Source organism: Drosophila subpulchrella, chromosome 3L (genome assembly GCF_014743375.2).
Source record: "Drosophila subpulchrella strain 33 F10 #4 breed RU33 chromosome 3L, RU_Dsub_v1.1 Primary Assembly, whole genome shotgun sequence".
NCBI classification, from domain to species: Eukaryota; Metazoa; Arthropoda; class Insecta; order Diptera; family Drosophilidae; genus Drosophila; species Drosophila subpulchrella.
In genome coordinates this window covers 7,997,348-8,018,412 of record NC_050612.1, presented here as the reverse complement: position 1 = coordinate 8,018,412, position 21,065 = coordinate 7,997,348, and the positions used below count along the sequence as shown (strand labels likewise).

Genomic DNA, 21,065 nt, shown 5'->3' with positions numbered 1-21,065 from the left:
GTTCCTACGATAGCTTTTTAATATAGTCGTCCAATTTTTAAATTTTAATTATAAATAAATAAAAAAACGAAATTATAAATCTTTTAAATAATGCTATATCCCAGAGTAGAACATAGTATGATCGTTCCGACATATTTTTTTTGAAAACGTTTCATTCCGTTACCTTTAAAACTGAGAGGCTAGTTTGCGTAGAAACGGACGGACGACCATGGCTAGTTCGACTCGAATACATGCAGATTATTTGATAATTTTTTTACAATCGAGGAATTGCTGAAATTAAATAAAATAGACACATTCCAAGTGAATTTCTCATGTGAACTTTAAGGTTGATCTTATCATTAGATAACTCAAATAAAAGCTGTCAATAAAAAAATAAACCAAAGAAAACCTTGAATGAAAGATATCAGCATAAAAATAATTGGCTGTTGTTATCTAGACAAAAATAAAAAGTTCAGCAAAACACCAGAAGACTCACTTATCCTTGATAAGCCCAATAAAAAAGAGATACATTTGCTTGCAATCACATTTATTAAGTTTCGTATTTGAATCAAATTTTCTTAAATATTTTCTCACACAATTTTACATATTACACAATTCACGTTTTTATGTTTGTTTATGCTTGATTATCGTTTCCATTTACGAGTAGAGTAACACAAAATCTCTTAAGCGAATTTAATAAATAACAGAAATATGCGTATGATCATTTGTTTCGTTATAAGCGAAAGTAAAATATAGTACGATGTAAATGTATATAATACGTTTCGAAGTGAAGGAGAGAACTAAAAGTGCCTGCTTAAACTAAGGTACTCAAATAATAGAAATAATAGTGCATCTGTAGTGAAACCCATCCTATCTATAGGATAGCGCCATGGAGCTCCTGCAACAAAGTCTCCTCAGTTTTATGGTACGTATACTATAGCTTTTGATGGCTTCACAGATGCCTATATATATGAAGCACTAAACACAATTACAATTGGATGATAACGATTACACTTAGTAAGTTGACGCGTGGGCTGGTTTCGACACATCTCCGGACTCTCTCAACTGGCGGTCTGGATCCTCGATGATATTACACATTGAAATGTTGAACTTATGATTCGGTTGATTTAAATATATATTATGTAATGTGTATAACTATTGTATATAACTAGGGCTCATTTGATGAATATGTTCTCAGTTTGTATGTAAAGGTTTTTGTTATTCATTTCATTTCTTGCGATCTTCTGATCGTTATACACTTCGCGTATGTTTATGTAAATATAGTTAAGCTTGATTTGTGTAAGTTTATTTATAATTTGCTCTATTTCGTATATAAAATTTGTCCAAATACATAAGATTTTATTATTATTTTTTTCATATAAAAACGAACGAAACAATTCTCAACGATATTTGAAACATGGTTTCACCTAATTCTTAGGGGCCTAACATAAATAATAAACAAATTTTGAAATTTTCACGCGAATATCCCGCTTTCGCTTACATCGCTTTTCGCTTTAACATTCTCTTATTTTTTCAGCCTTTTTGCAGCTGGTAAATAAAGTAAAATTGTTGCTTCTCGATGATATAGGTTCTCAGACATACATACACTGAAAGTAAAACATAATTTCATTTACTTAATTTGCTAATTACTCTAATCAACGCGGCGTTCTCCTCCTTCAGGCGATGATTATCCGACTTGTAGGTATCGAGTTGCTGTTGAACGGATGAGATGAGATTAAATTAGTTCAAAACACACAGATATCCTTATAAATATACGATTATGGCAGGGGGGCACAAGTCTTGAGTTTAGGTGTGCATGGGGCATGCTTCGTTAATCTATTGGGGATGCGGTAGCCGCAGCCACAGCAGCAACAACAACAGAAACAACAACAAACGATTAGTAATTACCTAAGAATGGAACTCATCTGGACACCCTAATCTCGAGAATAAAACCAGATAACATGCACTTAACCACAAACTACACTCGAAACATAGCCGCTTAGATAATTGTCTCTGCGAAATCTGACTCATGTGTTCTTTATGACGCGTGTCGTGTGCTGTGATAAGCGAGCTATAGACGATCGATCATTTAATGTCGAATGGATTTCATGAATTTTGATGCCTGATGCGAGTGTTCCGTAGACATACACCCACCCAACGTGGCGTATTCAAACAATAAACAGCAACAAGTTGAATAAGAACGACAATGAGCAAAAGTTTTGTTTATTTCATATATATAACTCAAGATCGATCGATGGTGTTGTAGTCGAGAACACACAAAAGGATAAACAAAATTGCAGATAAAACTGGTAACAATATTAACAACAAGTGGTATAAATCCATACTATAGTTTAATAGACATTATTTATATAGTAGAGTATTAGGTAAGTATTGTTTATATGTACATAAAGAGTGTTTCAAAAAGTTTATTTAGGTCAAATGATATATATGGGATAAAGAAACAGGGAACCCGCGATATTAGTTTAAAAATAGTCTACAACAATTCCATAAAGCATTTGTATTATTTTCCAGTTTATTAAACTATAACAAATAATTATAGCACTCTTTAAAGAGTCACATATTTTCAAACAATGATATTACATTGTGATTTTTTATTAAGTTTATTTCAACGTTTTAAAAAATTAAACAACAATTTGAAACACTCCATGTTACAGTTATAGCTAAAATATATTTTATTATATTCTTTTTATGTGGTATGTGTATAACAACAAAACAACAGCCAGCTCATAATATTGGGGCGCAGGTTCTTAGAATGGCTCAATTCTGTGTCAGTGGTGGGTCATTTACCGTTAAGCATCCAGCATCACCAACTAGACCACTTTGCTCTCCCTGATGTTCGACTTCTGGAGACCCTACAAGTAGCCTCCAGATCCTTGGGCCGCTATTTGCTGATGCTGTTTATTTTTTTGGTGGTGGGGGCTTGATGATTGATCTCGTTGGTTTCGATGAGCTTTACTTTGATTCGAGTGTATGTTTGCTTTTGATTTTAAAGTACTTATCAACCGTACAGTGGTCTGTAGTTCCCATAAAATATAGTTTGATAATAATTACATTATAAATTCGCAAACATTTTTATCCTAGCGCATATTTAGGTTATCAAAAACGATCAAGCCGTGAGATTAATATTTTACTATTTAAAAATTAACTACTTTTGAAGTTTGCGGTTTTATCAAAGGGTTTTGTAGTATATAGTAACTCCCAAGGAGTTGTTGTGTATAGTAATGTTTAAGGTTTACGTTTTACCAGTGACCAGTCCGAAGCCAATGAGCTCAATGATAACTTAATTTAGCTACAATACATTTAGTTATTGTGTATTCGGTTATGCTTAAATATCCATATATAATTCATAACGACATCGAGGTGTGTTAAAAATTGAGTTAAAGAATCTAGAGCAAGAAAAACATCGGTGTTATTGATTATCGATGTTTACCTATAAGAACATCGATCTTTTTCCAGTTTTAATAGAAACGATATAACGATAATCGCGACATTGTGCTTGTGAGCAAGGGGCGTGAGAATTTCGGGTGTATGTGGGCTGGTGCTGGGCAATCTAAATGCTTTTGATCTGCGTCTATTTGGTCTTGGCCAGCTGACTCTGAGCCGAGGTGGTCAGCTTGGAGACGACCCGCGTGAGGGCCCGATTCTCGGCTCGCAGACGATCGTTCTCAGTCTTTAGCTTCTGCAATAGCTAAAATCACACAAAAAATAAGGACATAGCGGCGACGCAAGAAAAATAAGTGGAAAAAAACGCATGTTTTTATTTGAGCGATTGCCGATTATCGATTATTTCGACAGTTCGATTGTTTGTTCGATCGATGAGGCGCGTGGGAAGAGAGAGAGAAAAGAAAATCAAATTGAGTGAGCGTATTGAATGAGAGCGCTTTGTTTTTTAATTTTTAACAATTAGGTGAGTGCGATTGGTAGACGTATAACGATAAACGTGTAACGTATAAACTCTAGGGAACAGTGACCAAAAATCATAAAAGGTGGCGAATGACAGAGCGAGATATTGAGCGAGTGATGATTTGAGAAGATGACAGATGACAGAGAAACATAATGGTCTTAAGATGAGAGCATGTCTGATGTCTGGTTGTTGCTGTTGTGTGATATGAGAAAAACGATAGAAAACAAATATATGATGATCTGATCACGAGGCGGAGGTGGGGCAAAAATAAATATGCAACGGAAATCAAAGCGATCGCTTCACTGTACAGCGGGGTAGCACAAAAAAGATACTATACACAGGAGGGCTGGGTAAATCAATTTCAAATCAAATCAAGTGCCATGGCATTCACACACAGAAGACAGCTAGTCAGCTAGGTGTTCTATATGGTGTATAAAGCGCATCTGGCCAAAAGGGAAAGGCAATAATAAGAGTTTGATTAAAATATAATAGGGTGAGAGAAAACGTTTGCTCGAACTCAGTGCGAGGGGGTTGGTTTTATGATTTTTGGTTATAAGAACAGAACAGCTCAATTCCAATTAATCTAAAGGGGGTTAATAAATCAAAATTTCATACATGCAACAGAGAATTTCCGGGCGAGGGTGGAGAATCAAAGTATCAAAAACATTTGGAGAAATCATAAGGGGGTAAACCAAAAATAGCAATCAATTTCAAGTCCTGTTCTCAGAACACAAATACAGAAACAGCGGCGGCAACGTTTAACGCTTATGGTTAGCAAAGGGACACATTTGTAATTACCTTGAGCTCTTCTTCCAACTCGGAAAGCTTGCGTTCCATAGCTCTTCTTTCGCGTTTCTCAAGTTCAGATAGTGAATTTTTCGTTGTCTGCGAATGTGAAATGAAACAAGATGTGGTTTTTTGTTTGTCGTTTTTGATTTTGATTTGGGACTCTTTCTTGTTCAGTTTTGTGGTGTTGTTTTTGGGGTTTATTTTGTTGTTCAACAGATCGAAAAAAGATATATACGAGAGCGGGGTGTAAAAATGAGCGAAAGAGAGCGCGAGCAGTAAGCTTCACATGAGGGGGAAAAAGAGGCAGCGAGGTGGGATTATGTGTGATAAAGATATACATTTTAGTGGCATCCTTGAACTAAGTTTATGGTGTTGCGTGTTGTTTTGTTGTTGGTTACTGCTGGCAGTTTGCTTCTTGTTTATATTTGTTTTTCGGCTTTTGGTTTATAGTTTATAGTGGGCTGATGTGGGCGTGGCATGTTAGGGCGTGTTTCAGTACTTACGGCATTGGCGAATCTCTCGAGCGTTGCACGTGTCTGCACGGCTTCATCGTCCTTCTGCTTGATTATCTGCTTCAGCTTATCGTTCTCCAATCTAAATGGGATTACGGGTTTTAATTTGGTTATATCTTGGAGTCCCTAAAAGGGGGAATACTCACTTGGCAGCTTCGTAGAGTGCCTTGTAGTCAATGCCATCACCATTCTCCGCTTTATCGTTACTGGTGGAGCTCTTCGACTCGCTCGTGGTGGCCGTACTCGCGGTGCTGCCCAGTCGGGAACGGGAAGTCCGCTCACTGCCACTCTATAATAAATCATATGAACCCATTTGAGTAATTAGTAAAAAAAATCTAGGCTTAAAATAATTATAGCAAATAATATTTAAGATTTACATTTATCAAACAATGTATGCTTTCATACTATTACTAGCAAGTATCTTAAGAATTTTTAGAAAGGATCTCAACGATCCAATCCGATCAATAAGATATTCGTGATCTGTACTAAAAAGTTTATACTGCAAAAAAAAATTCGCGTGGCTTTAAAGAGAATCGAAAAAGAGGTTACATGGAATATAATTTAACATTAGGTATTGATTTCCTAATCATTATACTAGGTATTTGATTAAAATTTGTTTTTTGGTATTAGCCTGAGTATTATACAGTTTTCTTGTCCTTAAAAGATAATTTACCAATTTTATGTTAGATATATGACCCTAAAAATATAAAAGTGCTTATTTTAATACCAACAACAACAGCATAACGTTAAATATAAAACCACTTAGCCAAAACACCTGCTTACTTCATATCCCTCACTCTTTTCCGAGGAGGCACTAATGGATCGCTGTGCCGCGCTCTTTGACCGCGTACGATTTCGGGACTTTCGCTCCTGTTCCCGCAGAGAGTTACTCCTGGTGGCCGCAATGGCAGCCACTGTGGCTCCGGCACTGGTTACTCCGTTGGTGGAGGTCGATGATGCACCACCGTAGGCTGCAGCATTCAGGCTACTATTGGATGCCGACAGGGATTTGGTCTTCAGCAGGCGTGAACCCTTAAACGAGTTGGACGAACTCAAACCCGGCGACTTGAAGCTGAGCGAGGCTGTGGTCACACCCTTGTCGTAGCTGCTCGAATAGGGACTGACATAACGATCGCTGGCGGAGTACGAAGATCCCGCCGAGGAGTAGGAGCTGGGATTGTACCTCGAACTGTCGTAGCCACCAGCACTACCTGTTCCATTGGAGGCCGAGGAGGACGACGTCGAGGAGACGGTGGACAGAGAGGAGGAGAGAGCAGAGGCTTTAGACTGGCCGTAACTGTGGCTTTGGTTCAAATGCTTGCCCACCACCAGGTGGCTATAGTGGTGACCTCCACCGGTGGCCACCGCACCGGAACCCGAACCCGAAGCGGATGAAGCGGCAGCGGTGGTGGGCTGCAGCTGCAGATAGTAGCGATTGCCATGGTGCGTTTGCGTTTTAGTTGCTGGCGTGGCATTGGACGCAGAAGCTATGGATGCGGCATGGCATGTGGAGGAGGCGGATGAGGTTACATTCGACGATGGCCCACCGCTTGCGGTTGGCTGATGGGAATGCTGATTCGAATAGTGGTTGGTGCTGGTGAACTGCTGATGATGATGGTGATGGTGGTGGTGATACTTGGACGCCCCGTAGTCGTAGCGACTGCTGGCATTACCATAAGAGGTCCGGCCACCACCCGAAGCTCCTGCGCCGCCGTACAAACTCTCCCTGGAGCTGTAGACACTGGCATAGGGACTCTGGTAGCTGGAAGTGCCGCTGCTGCTGGGAAAGTAGCCCGTGCTCAGGGGTCGACCAGTGCTGCCGGAATTGCTATAGCTACTCCCGTTGTAGTTATAGACCCCGGATCCCCCAGCCGAGGGAGCCATCCGCGAACTGGAGGACAGCGATCGCCGGCGGCTGGACAGCGGCGCCTGGGTGCGTGATCTCGAGCGAAAGGACATCTCGCTGATGGTAGCTATAAGAGATTGGGGCCCCATTAGCACATGCCATCTCGCCAGGCACTTCGTATTTCAATCGTCAATACCAATGTGCAATTACGCTTAAATAGGCCAGCCAACCAAAAAGCACATGACTTGAATGCTCTATCAGAGGGGATTTAACATCTGGCCAGAGATTTGCATTGATTTTATAATTGATAGTTTAAAAATGAAAATAAATTCTTTGTAAAATTATTTTCAAATTTATAATACAATTTTTTCCGATTTCCGAACCTAATTGAATGATACAATTAAGAGAAAAGGCCTTTGACTCAAATTGACAGCTGCCATTCAAAAGACTCTTTGAACTTTAATTTGATTTCAGTTTCCACATGCTATATAAAGAACGCATTTCGACCGAACAAGACCCCAGGGGATTATCCGCAATTGAAGGGCATTTTAACTTCGATCCTGATCGATCGTTCCATTTTTAGACGTGCACACAAAAGGCAATTACAATTATAATCAAAGCGAACACACAAAATGTTCTTGAATTCGGCATAAACAAAAATAAAGGAAAACAAACAACTTTTGTGTGTGTTTACATGTGTGTATATATATATATCGGAGGTATACTAGAGCGATCTTTCGATATGGAGAACGCTATATTGACATGTGGTTCGGGAATTGGTTTTGGCCGTGCACCGGGAAAACCAAAAATGACGTCAAGGCATCCATTTTGACAATTTTCTTTTCGGTTTTCGGCGCGTACCCCCACTGGCAGCAGTGGATCTTGTGGATCTCGACGGGAAGCTCTCGATAGGATTGAAAACTCATAGAAAACGTGATATATGGGACGGACTATCCCGCAGCCGGCCTGCTATTTATTTGTTTCTCCAAGTTGATGCCTCTTATCCTCCACCCACGCGATACAAACAACAAACATGAAACCGACCGTCAGAAAACGTTTTTCTTTTCAAGCAATTTTCCCATGCATATAATTTACGACAAAACCGTTTCTGTTTCCTAGTAGACTTATTTCTAGGTATATACCATATAAATGGCTCTATCTATAGGACAATCGCCTATGAATGAAGCGGCGTTTTAAATGTTTGGTCTTTTGCAACAATTTTCCTCATTTATGCCTTCTGTTTTGTGGTAATTCAAACATTTAGCTGGCAAATAACACATAAAAAAGTTTAGAAAGGAAACGTTTTAAAAATACAATTTTGTGTTGTGTCATGCCGATGATAAATGAACTGGCCGGGTCGCGAAGGCATCATAAAATGGATTAGGAAATGGACGTAAACTAAGAAAACGGATACAAATTTGATATATATTATTTGGCAATTGGAACGAAAAATCTTTACAAAAAAAATGTGATGGGGTTTCTTATATAAACTGGAATTATAAATATTTTTTTTTATGCATTATTGTTCATTATTATTTGTTAAACGGTTTAAAAAATTTTTTAGTATTCATTTTTTAATTGTATCTCAAAACTTGTTCCCTTAACTTTTAGTAAATATTTTTGGAATGCTCTGGTTTAACTTTGACATTTGGAGTCACGAATAAAATTAAAATAAACTAAGCACGTTCGCGAAATCAAATTAAAAACTTATCAAAATATTTGACCATATTTGCAGAAGCCACCTGAGAGAGCATCAACTTGAAATGTCCAAAAATGATGCGCAGTTGGCCAAAAAAGGCAGCGCGGAGCGATTTGATCGAATGAAAACGAGCGAACTCGTTGTGGCTGGCAGTCAAATCATCAACTTCGGTTTGGAAAATCCCCTCTGGCCCCGTTGATCCCGGGGGTAAACTGATCTAGGCTTATTGCAATTCATTTTTTTCCCCTCAAAACAATTCTTTGACACGTTCGACAGGTCTTGTGGTTTTTGGTCTCTGGTTGCACTTGACGTATTGAATTCTTGAGTTTAATTGGGATTTACATTGAGATTTAGACTTGTTTGATTGGATTAGCTTGGTTTTGATGATCTGAACTGAATTGAACCGAGATGATCCGCTGTGCTGGGCGCACAAAACTCAACTGCGTTGCTCGCAGACGATTTGAAATGTTTTATTTGAAAGCGAACGATCGGAAATAAACACGAAAGAGCAGCGAAAGAGTGCCCAAATGGAACTAAGAGCTCCCCGAAGAGAAGAAAAGCCGGAAAAATAAAACAAATCATGGGGGAATATATTTTAAACTCAAATATGAAAACAAGAAATAATAAGAGCAGGGAAAGGAGCCAAATTTTCACTTGAAATTGCGCACACAAAATATTCGCTGTGCGAGTTGAGTTTTTCACCTGGTGGGCCCACGTCTAAATTTAGTAAATCGCACACGTATTTGGCCCAATGTCCGAGACGCAAAATTGTTAACTATGCTGGGGTCAGAAAATCAGGGGAGCACTAGAAAAGAGAGCACTGCAAACTGGGCCAAAAGGCGAAGCACAGTCATTGACACAAGACTGCAGCGAATCACAGAAAAAAAAGAAAAACTAACGCGAGCATAGGAAAAACTATTTCTGTTTCGGTTTAATTTTAGCGGAAAGTGAGCGACAGGGGAGTCCAATTTGGGGAGTTGCTCCCCCTTCATAACTGGGCCAAAAGCAGCCCCCTCCGCACAGAGTTTGCACTTTCGTCGGATGCATTTTCCGGCTATAAATACCGAATGACGATCCTTCTGCCGCACGGAGAATCAGAATGAGGAAGCAAATGCCTGCAAACTGTTATAAATTTAGCCACACATATTCTCGCTTTTTCTGCAAAGTTCAATGTACGTGTGCCAGCTTTTCTTTATATATTTCCTTTGGTTTGGGTCGTGCCTCTGTAATTGCCCAATTTATTATAAAATGCCAACTGTCTACAAAGAATGAAATTGTGAAAGTGATTTTCCCAGATGCATTTGCAAAATGACTACTGAAAAAAAAAAGAATAAATGCACAATGGCACACTTGACATCGTCAATCAGAGAGCGTCAGATGGTCTGCCACCGCTTTGGATGGATCGTCTGGGGAACCACAAGCCTTTAAATTCATATAATTTATTGCTTCAGTAGTTAAATCAAGAAATTGTAGGAAAATATAGCTCTTGAAACGGAAATTCTCAACTCATTTCCATTTGACTTTTAAAGGCTTTCTAAGGTATTAAAATTATATACTATAAAACAAATATAGACATCGTATTACATCATTCACTTCATGGAAATGTATATTTCAGCACGATTTCAGACAAGTAAATTACCAATTAAATTCACTTTTAACGGTTGCCTACAATGAGCAATAAATTACCTTGAGGATGTATGAATTGCTTTGTTAAATATTTTAAACAAAGCGTTAATGCTTAGAAATGAGAATGTAAATAGTTCTCAATTTTAAATGTATCCTCTGGTTTAGAATATTTTTCAGGGACTTTAAGTAATGATTATTAATCCGTTTTTAAAAACAAAAAATCAGCCCCTTAGGATTAAAATTCGCAGAAAAATACCATGGATATTCTCTTTAGTTTGTCTGTCCATTTTCATCACTATTTTGAAATTTGTGATTTTTAGAATGTTCCCCAAAAACAATGATTATTTTATTATGTTATTTAGCTTTATAAGAAAAGTCAAAAATAAATTTTATTCCTGAGAAGTATAAATTTGTAATGATATATTCAAGTATACTTCGCTTTCTGTTAAAAATCAAATTCAAGATTATACTTCTTAATTTTAAGTTGCCTTATTTCAACAATCTATTTTAATCTTCTTCGATTTTTTAATGTTCGTACCTTAACGATAGCCCAAGATCTTAATAAAACACCGGGGGAACCACCACATATAAACTAGTTTAATAAAACTATAGAGAACTGTTTTGCATTAATCAATGCTAAAGCGATTATACGATTTATGGTGCTTCTTTAATGGTCCAATGAGCAAAACAATTAATATTTTTTGGTAGAAACAAGCAAAGAGCACATTAATGACAAGATGCACTCAGAAATTGTGTCAGTTCTTAATAATAGGCGACACCGGCGCTGACACTTGCTCAGATAAATTGTTAACAGGTTCGGGGCAGACTCGTGATTTCTTTGGACGCAAATTGGATGCGCACTAATAGTTCTGACCTCGGCCATGAAAGGATTTGCAGTTGCCTTGCACTTACACTTAGATTCCCACACGAAAATTCCGAACCCACAATGCCACGTGCGCACTTTCCAAGTGGCAAATCATAATTTCGTTTTTGGGTCGCCCGCTAATTGGACCAGACGTGCGATGGGGAAAAGTTGTGGGGGCAGACAAATGGAGGGGCACTCAGCTACTTTGAAGGACGCGGAGATCTCTAACATTGTGACAAGGTGTGACGAAGGCACAGGCAAAAAGAAAGAACAAATTTGTCAGGTGCAGCACGGAAATAAGAGGCTGACACAAAAATTCTAATTACTTGGCAAGGTGTGAAAAATTCAATAATAATAATAATAAAAATATTTTTGCTGTTGTTGTTGTTGGTAGTTAACATATGGTAAGTACTTATTATTGGTGGACTCACCTCCTTTTCCTTCTCCTCGTTGTCGTTGTTTGACGATTCGTTCTGTCGCTCGGGATCCAGTTCCTATAGCAGAACAAAAGAAATTCTCAATTTAGCATTTTCCTAATCTCCCGACTAATTAGCAATTTGGCTATGAATAGTTGACATACGGCTCTTGCATGGCCCATGGCTCATTTATTCTGACAAACTGCCTGGCAATTAGGCACACAAATGATGTATCGCCCAGCTATACTTACATCCATATCGATGTGCACCACGCCTGTTGATCTGCGCTTCGGCTTGCGTCGCCTCTGAATGACGGTCTGTGTGCGATTATCGTTCTCCTTGTCGTTATCTATAAAAATTAAAATGATTTAAATTAGTTAGGAAAAAACTTCGCTAAACTATTGATATTAAGAATATAGGACAAATCCATGCTTATTTTAAATAGAAAAACGTTTAAATACTCAGTTTCCTAATATTCAAAATTCATAGTTTATTATAAGGTCGTGCAATTTAATCAAGAAACATATTATAGCAAATCTTTAATGTTATGTGTCTTTTTTATTAAGTTGCACATCAATAAATGTTACAAATATGCGAGAAATTGTATCAATTGCTAAATATATAAAAATATTTTGATATATTTTTATATCAAATGCAAAATTCCTAGATTAATCCATTGGAACGAACTTGAAATAACTAATTAAGCTTAGGCACGACTTAAAATGACTAAGGACATTTTTTGTCTAATAACCATATTATTTAGAAATATTTGTGTACAATATCTGTAACCAATTTATATAAAAACCTTGTTAGGTTAATGTGTAAAAACAAGGAAGATTGCTTTAGACAAGTGCCTTGACTATCAGATACCCGTTACTCAGCTAAAGGGGAGCCCAAGTACGGTGGAGATATGCCAGCAGGTAACAGAGATTAAAATGTTTGGTCATAACTTCTTAATGAATGGACGATTTGTACAGTTGGTAGATAAACAAGATCCCATTTACACATTCACAAAATCTTTAAGTGTGGGCAACAGCCAGATTTTAGCTTTTCCGAACCAAACTTGAGCAGCGCGAGAATCTCTAGAGTCTGCATGCTTAATTCAAACTTTGAATATCTCAGCGTCCATACGGACAGACGGACATGACTATATCGACTCGACTAGTGATCCTGATGAAAAATGAATATACTTTTTAGGGTGGGAAACGCCACCTGTTACATACTTTTTGACTAATCTAATATACCCTTTTACTCTACGAGTAATTTGGGGTTTGTTCGACTTGTCTCCTTACCCTTATCGTCGTGGTTTGACGTGGCGCTAGTTGCCGTAGCCGCTGCATGATTGGCACTGGTTGCAGACACTGAATTGGAGGTTGAGTTAGTGGTCGCGGCCGTTGTTGAGTTCGCCGCCGTTGACGTGGCATTCGCCTCGTACTTTCGAGCTGAGGGCGTAACATAGGCACTGTTGTTTGTGCCCTCGCTGGGCGCGGAAACAGGACGACCCACAGAGTTGAGCGACTGATTGGAAGCATTTACTGCAACAGAAACGAGATATTAAATATGTGACAACAATAAAATAAGCAGAAAGTCATTCCAAACTTACGTGCGTTGGGACCGCTGCTGATGCGCCGCTGGACTCCAGTTGTAGTTGATAAATTGACGGCTGCCATCACCGCCGGAGCACTCGGGATAATAGTGCTGTTGTTGGGCGGATATGTGCCCCCGCTGGTTATGTCCTCCAGTTTAAACTGCATGAAAACAAAATCCTTTATTAGGGACTCAACTAGATTATAAAGACACGTTGTTAAATATCAATTTATGTTTTGAAATGTTTCTCTTTTACTGTCGTTTTTGTTTGGGTTGTGTGCAATGTGTTTGTTCTTACAAGAAGCTATGTCTTGAATCATTCGAATGCAGCGGGAGTTAGTTTATACTAAACATTTAGTAGTAATTAACAAGTATCAGACACCATTTGCACTTAGGATCCATCAGTTAGAGCCCGCAACCCATTACCTAAGCTAAGCATTTTCTGTGTTTCCTTGAACCATTTGAGTATAGTAATTACTAAGTCGAATAAAAATGAAGATGTTGATATAAGATTGTAACATGCAAATAGTTTGTTATAAAATTCGATTTCGGTTGTTGTTAAAAACAAACATATACTGTGTTTATGCTATGCCTATTTCATGAAATCAATTCATGAAATGGGCAAATTCGTGTGTGTATAAACACCTTTTCATGAATTCGATAACACGAAAGTTGACTATGAATTCAGTCCCAATTTACGAAATGTTGAGGCACAGCCTACTTCACAGCCTATTACTCTATAGAGCTCTATATCAAATTCAAAAAATTTGACAGCTTTACTGATATCATTTCATGAATTTGTCTGTGTTGTATAAACAGGGGTTATTATAATTTCATGTGTTGGAGAAAGCATGAAATTCATAGCATAAACATAGTAATAGATTACTTTTAAAAGTTAAAGAAACATAAATGCAAGCTTAAACGGCCAAATTAGTAACACAATTTCATGTATGTAAGTATATACATATCAATGGTCAACGGCCGAATGAAAGAGAACTTATATTTGAATAAATATATACGTACACCATTTAAATTAAATGATTCTTTTAAATAATACATGGATTACAATATATAATAATGCAGTTACTTAGTTTTTCAGTACATCAAGCGTAAATTAAGATCAATTTAATACATGAAAAATACAGATGCGTAAATACAACTTAACGAAATGAGTCTTAAAATAAATAATTCAGGTGGTAAAAAATAAAATGAAATACATAGTTATACAACTAATAACATTAAGGCTTGAGTTATTCTTGCAAAGCAATATGATTTCTTCCAATCATATAATATTTTTTAAATGCTGATTATTTAGTGTAAGGGTTAAATTGGCAGCAAAATCAAAAGATGTTGACCTTTAAGTAGAATTCAAAAAGCTTTATAAAAACGATGAGGTTATTTATGAAGGCGATCAAAGCAAGGGCAATTTCCACATTGCTCAGCCGTAGTTCTCCATTAACTATACACAAACTAATCAAAATAAATCCATGCTACACTTAGAGATTAACAAAAATAATTGTGGCGCACACGAATTTGGCAACCGACCGAAAAATATTCTTATATTTTGGATTAGGCTATCGGTTTGCTTAGAGGGCAGAGTTGGGTAGTGTGGGCATACCTTGGAGCCGGCATCGAATTTCAGGCGCCAAGACGGACGCCTTTCTGCTGCAGAAGTGGAAGACGAAGAGGCAGCTCCACTCGCTCCACCTGCACCACCACCAGCACCTCCTCCCGCGCCGCTTTCCGTTGTGCGTCGGGCGTACAGACTAAGTAGTGAGTCTCTGGCATTGAAATCCGGATGAGAGGTCACGGGCGAAGCGGTATCGGACTTAGTTTCCGACTCCTGACTGCCGGCCAAACCCCGCTTGTCCCGCAAACGCACTGGACTCTCGAGGGCAGCGGGCGTGGTGGCCGCCGAGGATGATTTAATAGCTTCTGTGCTGGCCACGGCAGGAGCTGGGATCAGTGGCAGATCCGTGGGCCTGACAAGCGGTGGCTCCTCGGCCTTCTCCTCGCTGGAACTTTTGGCAACTGGGTCAGTCTTTTGCGGAGATCTGATACTCTCTGCATTCTCTGTGCTTTCGGGAAGCCTTTCCCGCCTGGGCATTATCGTATAGCTGGCACTGACCACCGACTGATCCTGATCCCCCTCGGGATCACTATTGGCATCGGCATCGCCCGAAAGCGATCTTCGCACCGGAGCGGATAGGGTAAAACTAGCAGTGGTGTCGTTCAGACTTTGGACAGCTGGAGGAGGATTGGTTACCACCTCCTCGATCTCCGTCTCATCGGTGGCCGTCGTTGTGGTGGGTATTATGGCTGGCGGTGGTGTGGTGGGCGGTGGTGGCGGTTGCGACTCGTCCCGCTGCTCATTGCTGTCGAGGATCGATGATGTTGGAGCTGATGTCGATGTCGATGATGCTGAGCTTGTTTCGTTCTGTTAATAATATTAGTTCGGAACAAATAAAAAAACAGTTGTCCTGAGGCGATGGACGCGAGTGTGATTCAAACAAAAATCAAAAAGGTCTCACTAGATCTATATAATATATATATCAATTGCATACTATAATGATACTTAGGGTGACCCGATTTGATTGCGCATGCAAATGGGACATGCAAAATGATAATCATCAACATATTCCAAAGACATACAGTTTATAGCTATACAAATATAGAGCCTAGTAAGTAGTAAGGAAACTGAACACAGAGATAACTTAAAAACTGTAACATAAATACATGTTGGAATGGTGATTACGCTATGGTTCACTGATCTGCAGCTGCTTGATACTGATATGCCGATGATTGGAAATCATAAATATAAAGCTACGCTATGACGAGTACTCAAAGTCGATGAGGCGGGGGCGGGTCAAAGGGCGTGGCAGGGCGGAGCGGAGCTGGGCAGAGGCGCAGAATGCAGAACGCAGGAACTGAACTCAACTTGATTGGTTAAGTGTGATACTGCGATCGATCACGAACGAATAATCAAACGGATGACAACGTACACTAAATGAGCACTGATTGATCGATGGGACTCTGATTGAAATGAAGACAGCTAAGGGCTGTTTTTGATTGGTGGATGAGACGAACAGAATGCAGCAGATTCAAGTTATAACCATCAAGGTTGCTAGAGGTTTATATCAATCAAGATCACTAAAGGTGTTAATAACCCGTTGAAGCACTTGATTTAATAGCACCATTATATTTGATTTAAGGCCACTCTCAATTGTTCATTAGTTTCTTACAAAATTACATTTTTCTTACACCATTTCTTTTTTTAACAATGAGATTAAAGGTATAGCACACTTTTCAGGGCATATTTGTAACCTGTTGCATTCTGCTTACTACACGATTTTTTCTAAACTACAATCACTATTTTAGTACATTTTCATTCACTCACACAAATAACAATGAAATGATATTAATTTAATTTCTTTTTATGAAAGAGTTTGTGTGAGTGAACATAATCGAACATATATAAACAGAAAGGGATATCCGAATAATGGGGACACCATAACCATAAGCATTTATTTTTTCGGTTTTTGAACTGGTGTGTATCGCTCAACGTTTGAGTGGGTGTGAACTGCATGTGGACATCGTGTGTGGATGCCGTAATCCCATCTAAGATTACAGGCATGATCTACCATGATTCTATGAAGAGAGCTTCCTCGGGTGTGAATGTTTTGGTTTGATTTTTGTCGTGATAGCGTGGATGATTCGGTTAGAGTGTCCATCTGGACGCTGGACTACTTACGCCGCTGTTGCTGATGGTGTTCGTAGTGGTGGTGCTGATATTGTTATTGTTGTTGTTGTTGGCCATGCCCATGTTCTTCTTCTTGACCAGCTCCTCGGCACTCTTGATCTCGTCCAGAGTAACGCCCTGGGTTGACCGGCGGGTCTCCCGCACGCGCTTGGCATGTGCCTTTCGCTGCGTTTCACTCTCCTCATCGCGCACCGGTGGCACAAACGATCTACAATTTTTGTGGAGTAAAAAGATATAGTTTTAGAAATATGTAACTTTAAATATATCAATTGTATTAAAAGGGCTGTAAACGCATTTATCTTTGGAAAGTAAGTAGCAAAACATCGAGCTGTAATCACTTAAATAACTCAAGCCTAACACATGGTGTAATACATCGACATTTGATATCGAACATTTTGTAAATTAGTTAGTCTGTAAGGATTGCGGTTTTAACATCTTAGGTTTATCTTTAAAATCTTGGGTTTATCTTTAAAATTCAAGGCATTTAAGACATGTCTGGTTTTCGATCTTAATGAATAATAATAAATTTAATGAAATTCTTCTTGAACTGTACAGTCGAATTTTTTTTATCGTTTAACATTTTAGGACCTATGGTTCAAGTCAAGGAAATCACTTCAAGAAAGCAGTCTTTAGTTAATTATACTTGATCATTTTTTGCAGATATTTTAAGTAAATCATGCTACACAAAAAAAGGTTTTGATAATAGCAGAAATTGGGTTAGCAGCTTGCTTGCGGGGTTAGCTCAACGTCAATGAAAACAATAACTAATTTTCTTTCTCTCATTACTTGAAGAAGTTTTTGATCATATTGCTCGCGGATTGTTTGGGCGGTGGCTTGGAGCTCTCCACATCGCTGACACTGGCCGTGGATGAGCTGCCATTATTGCTCTTTTCTGCTGATTTCGCTGTAACTTGGCTAATTGATCGACAGCGGAGTTTTTAAAGAAGATATTTATTTAAAGTGTTTATAAAAATAAACTCACCTGCGAATTGGTGGGGTCTGTACAGTCGATGGAGAATTGAGCGCCGTGTTTGCCGTGGCTGCTGCACTTGTTGGCGTGGCAATCGTAACGTTCGGTTTCCTGGGGATAATTAAAATAAATGGATTTTAAAGAAGGGTTCATAGTTTAAGGGGGTATACAGCCAAGAGAAAATAGACGACATTGGTGCGTGGCCTAGGAAAATATGTTAAATAGTTTGGTGCAATGAGTTTTGTTTCTGAAGGTGTAGACAAGAAGAAGCTAAGCAGAAGCACAGTTAGGTTAATAGTTACAACAAATTAAGTTGGGGTTAACAGCTATGAGTAGTTCCATAAACTAGATCAGATCTTAAGATAACAAAATACGTAGGGTAGAACAATTTTACAAAATTTAAAATGGGATCTTAAAATATCAAATACATCTAAAGTAATAGGTTGTTATTATAGGTTCCAGTTGGTATACATGTTATAAATCATTTTGGTTACATAAGTTTTTAAAAAAATATTCCTTTTTTGTTATCCTCCTAAAGACTAAATACTACTTCCAAGTAAGATACATTCAAACAATGTAAGTGTTAACAAGTTTTCTTTTTCTTAATTTCAACAACGGTTACTTAATATATCTAAACAATCTGATCTAGTTTATTTCTTAGGACGTGTTAAATGCAAAACAAACCTGTAATACATTGAGTTATCTTTGAGTGAGGCCGATCTTTGTACGCTATATAATTGATTTGTGGCCGAAGCTGAAGCTGCTGATTGTTGTTGTTGTGGGGTGCTTGTGTTGTTGGTGTTCGAGTGGGTGTTGTTGAATGTACTGATTGTTGTTGTAGTTGTTGTGGAGGTGCTTGTTGTTGTTGTGCCAGCAGCATATCCCAACAGCAGATCGCTTTTGTTGTTGTTATTGTTGTTATTATGATTGTTATTGCTACTAAGATTATTGTTGTTATTGGAATTATTGGCAGCAGCGGCATTAGCATTCGCATTCGCCGGCAGAATGGGACAGGAGTTGGCCTTTATGCGTGCCCGCAGCTCATTGTACTTTTGATAGAATCTGTCATTCGGATTTTCAGATGGTATTTCGAGCGATTTTCGAGGATATTTTTGCGAGCGATTTTACAGGCGTTTGTTTTTTATTTTTTTGGTCGAACGTTCGTGCGGGCGTACAGGTGGGCGGGCGGAGCGAGCAGGTGGGCGAGCGGGCGGGTTAGATTTCGGGATAAGCGTTTTGATGAGTTTGTTGTTGTTTTTGGTTGGTTGTGGTGCGTTGGTGATACAATTTTTGGTTTGTTTATTTGTATTGAAGGGTGGGAAAAAAATAAAGCAAAACAAAAACTTTAAAATCAAATTCAATACTTTGTTTTCCCTTATTTGTTGCCTTTTACAGTCAACGCTTCACTTTGCCAAATGCGAATGGTGTTTTGGAAAAAGCTCATTAATGGAAAGCTTGTGATTCATGGAGATTCGGGAAGCTTTCCCAGATCATGATACCACCAGGGGTAAATTTAAACAATTACCTATACACAATTAGAATTTCTTTGTTTATCAATATATGTATTCCGCGAAAGGCTGAATGACTGGTTAAACATTGAAGTGTGAGTATGTGCGGCAATGATAAGCATATGCTATCGGCAGAAAGTGAAAAGCAGACTGCAAAATCAACCAACAAATCAAGACCTTTCGGTGCAATTTGGCCGATCAGTGTTTGTATATAAATGTTCATTATATATGTGGGTTAATCTGTGATGCGATTGTGTGTTTGTGTGTGAGCGGCACGCAATGTTTTATTTTCTTTGGATTCAACTCACTTTTGATCGTTCTCAAAGCTTTGCGTGCGTCGCAAAATGACGTCGTTGGCGGTCTCCGAGCTATTGCTGCTAAGCTCTCTATCAGGAACTTCTGCAAGATGATAATTATGTTGATTATTATTATCAGATTCGATTATAGTCGTTTGCAATGCGTTTCAGAGCTGTCAGAAACCTATGACATTTGTAATAATAAGTAACTCAAAATCGAGTCGAAACAATAATTTAGATAAGAGTATCATATAAGAGTATTTTGTTCATGAAATATAATAAATTCAACTGGGAACTCTTCAGAAAATCATTTGACATACATACAATGTACGTATCTTTTATTAAAGTTCCTTAATAGAAACAATTTTGACTTAGAATTTAATTAGCTAATTAAATTAAATAATCTGTTGTGAATTACAATTACTTGCAAAATGTCTTCTTTGTCTGAAGAATATACTTTTCTAAATAAATACTATTAACTATTTATCTTAAGCTCTTAGAACGCGACTTACAAACTCCCAGTAAGACTTACGATTATTAGTGGGACTGTCGTTTGGTGTCCGTGGCAGCTTGCGTCGCCAGGGCGCCTCCTCCTCGACTGGATGTTCGGTGGCATGGATCTGCTGATTGGGCTTGACGTTCTCAGCTGAAAGAGCAATAGGTGAACAATTTTAATATTTATCTCAGAACCATAAACAACAAGGGTTGGGTTAGTGGCTCATAAGCGGGCTTATCACAGACAGGGTTCGACGAGGAATTCCTCGATCAGGACGCAAAACAAGTGCCGACTACCTTCGCTTTCGGAAAGACTGGTCGAGTGTGAGCTTTCCGTGGAATCGCTCAGCTCCTCTGTATCGCTCTGGCCAGTGGCCACCACTCCTCCACCTTCACCATCATCATCATCAGCAGCGTTTGGAATCAAAGCCTCAGCTTTGGCAGATTCACCTGAGCCACTGGCAGCTGCAGTGTGCGTGATTTACAAGCAAAGACAATACACAAATACAGAGAGAGAGAAAGAGACACGATACAGATACAGAGAGAAAAAAGGGGCTCTACTGATGGATGATCATGAGCTTGATGGAGGCAAATTAAACTAGACAACGTGATCTTGAGTGACTAAATTACGAGAGGCAGTGGCAAATGTTTTACGATTAAATGCTCCAACAACACAGGATTATCGCGCATGAGAACCTAAACAGGATAATAAACAGGACAAACACAAGAGTGTGTGTGTGCGAGAAATCAAAGAAAGCTTTTCGTTTATATTATGCAGCCAAGGTAAGGTTG

The 21,065-nt window shown here is 38.6% G+C and overlaps 1 protein-coding gene across 33 annotated transcripts in view; it reads right to left on the bottom strand.

Moving 5' to 3' along the window:
• Positions 1–509: 509 nt before the first annotated feature.
• The window catches only part of LOC119555038 (protein phosphatase 1 regulatory subunit 12A), a 32,674-nt gene continuing 12,118 nt past the window's right edge, over positions 510–21,065 (bottom strand). For 5 of the 33 annotated variants that reach the window (XM_037866185.1, XM_037866190.1, XM_037866188.1 and 2 more), the window contains exons 6-21: positions 20,571–20,738; positions 20,311–20,424; positions 19,791–19,881; positions 18,659–19,036; positions 17,987–18,085; positions 17,791–17,919; positions 16,996–17,212; positions 14,863–15,681; positions 13,261–13,405; positions 12,950–13,192; positions 11,909–12,006; positions 11,673–11,735; positions 5,352–5,494; positions 5,197–5,287; positions 4,703–4,789; positions 2,170–3,688 (exon numbers count right to left, since the gene is read on the bottom strand). In XM_037866185.1, coding sequence (XP_037722113.1) covers positions 3,572–3,688; positions 4,703–4,789; positions 5,197–5,287; positions 5,352–5,494; positions 11,673–11,735; positions 11,909–12,006; positions 12,950–13,192; positions 13,261–13,405; positions 14,863–15,681; positions 16,996–17,212; positions 17,791–17,919; positions 17,987–18,085; positions 18,659–19,036; positions 19,791–19,881; positions 20,311–20,424; positions 20,571–20,738 — 3,002 coding nt within the window. In that variant the 3' untranslated portion in view covers positions 2,170–3,571. Of the gene's footprint in view, positions 1,693–2,169; positions 3,689–4,702; positions 4,790–5,196; positions 5,288–5,351; positions 5,495–5,988; positions 7,179–9,092; positions 9,235–11,672; positions 11,736–11,908; positions 12,007–12,949; positions 13,193–13,260; positions 13,406–14,862; positions 15,682–16,995; positions 17,213–17,790; positions 17,920–17,986; positions 18,086–18,658; positions 19,037–19,790; positions 19,882–20,310; positions 20,425–20,570; positions 20,739–20,771; positions 20,970–21,065 lie in introns of those variants that run through there. The other 28 variants (XM_037866196.1, XM_037866197.1, XM_037866200.1 and 25 more) reach the window with 26 other exon arrangements.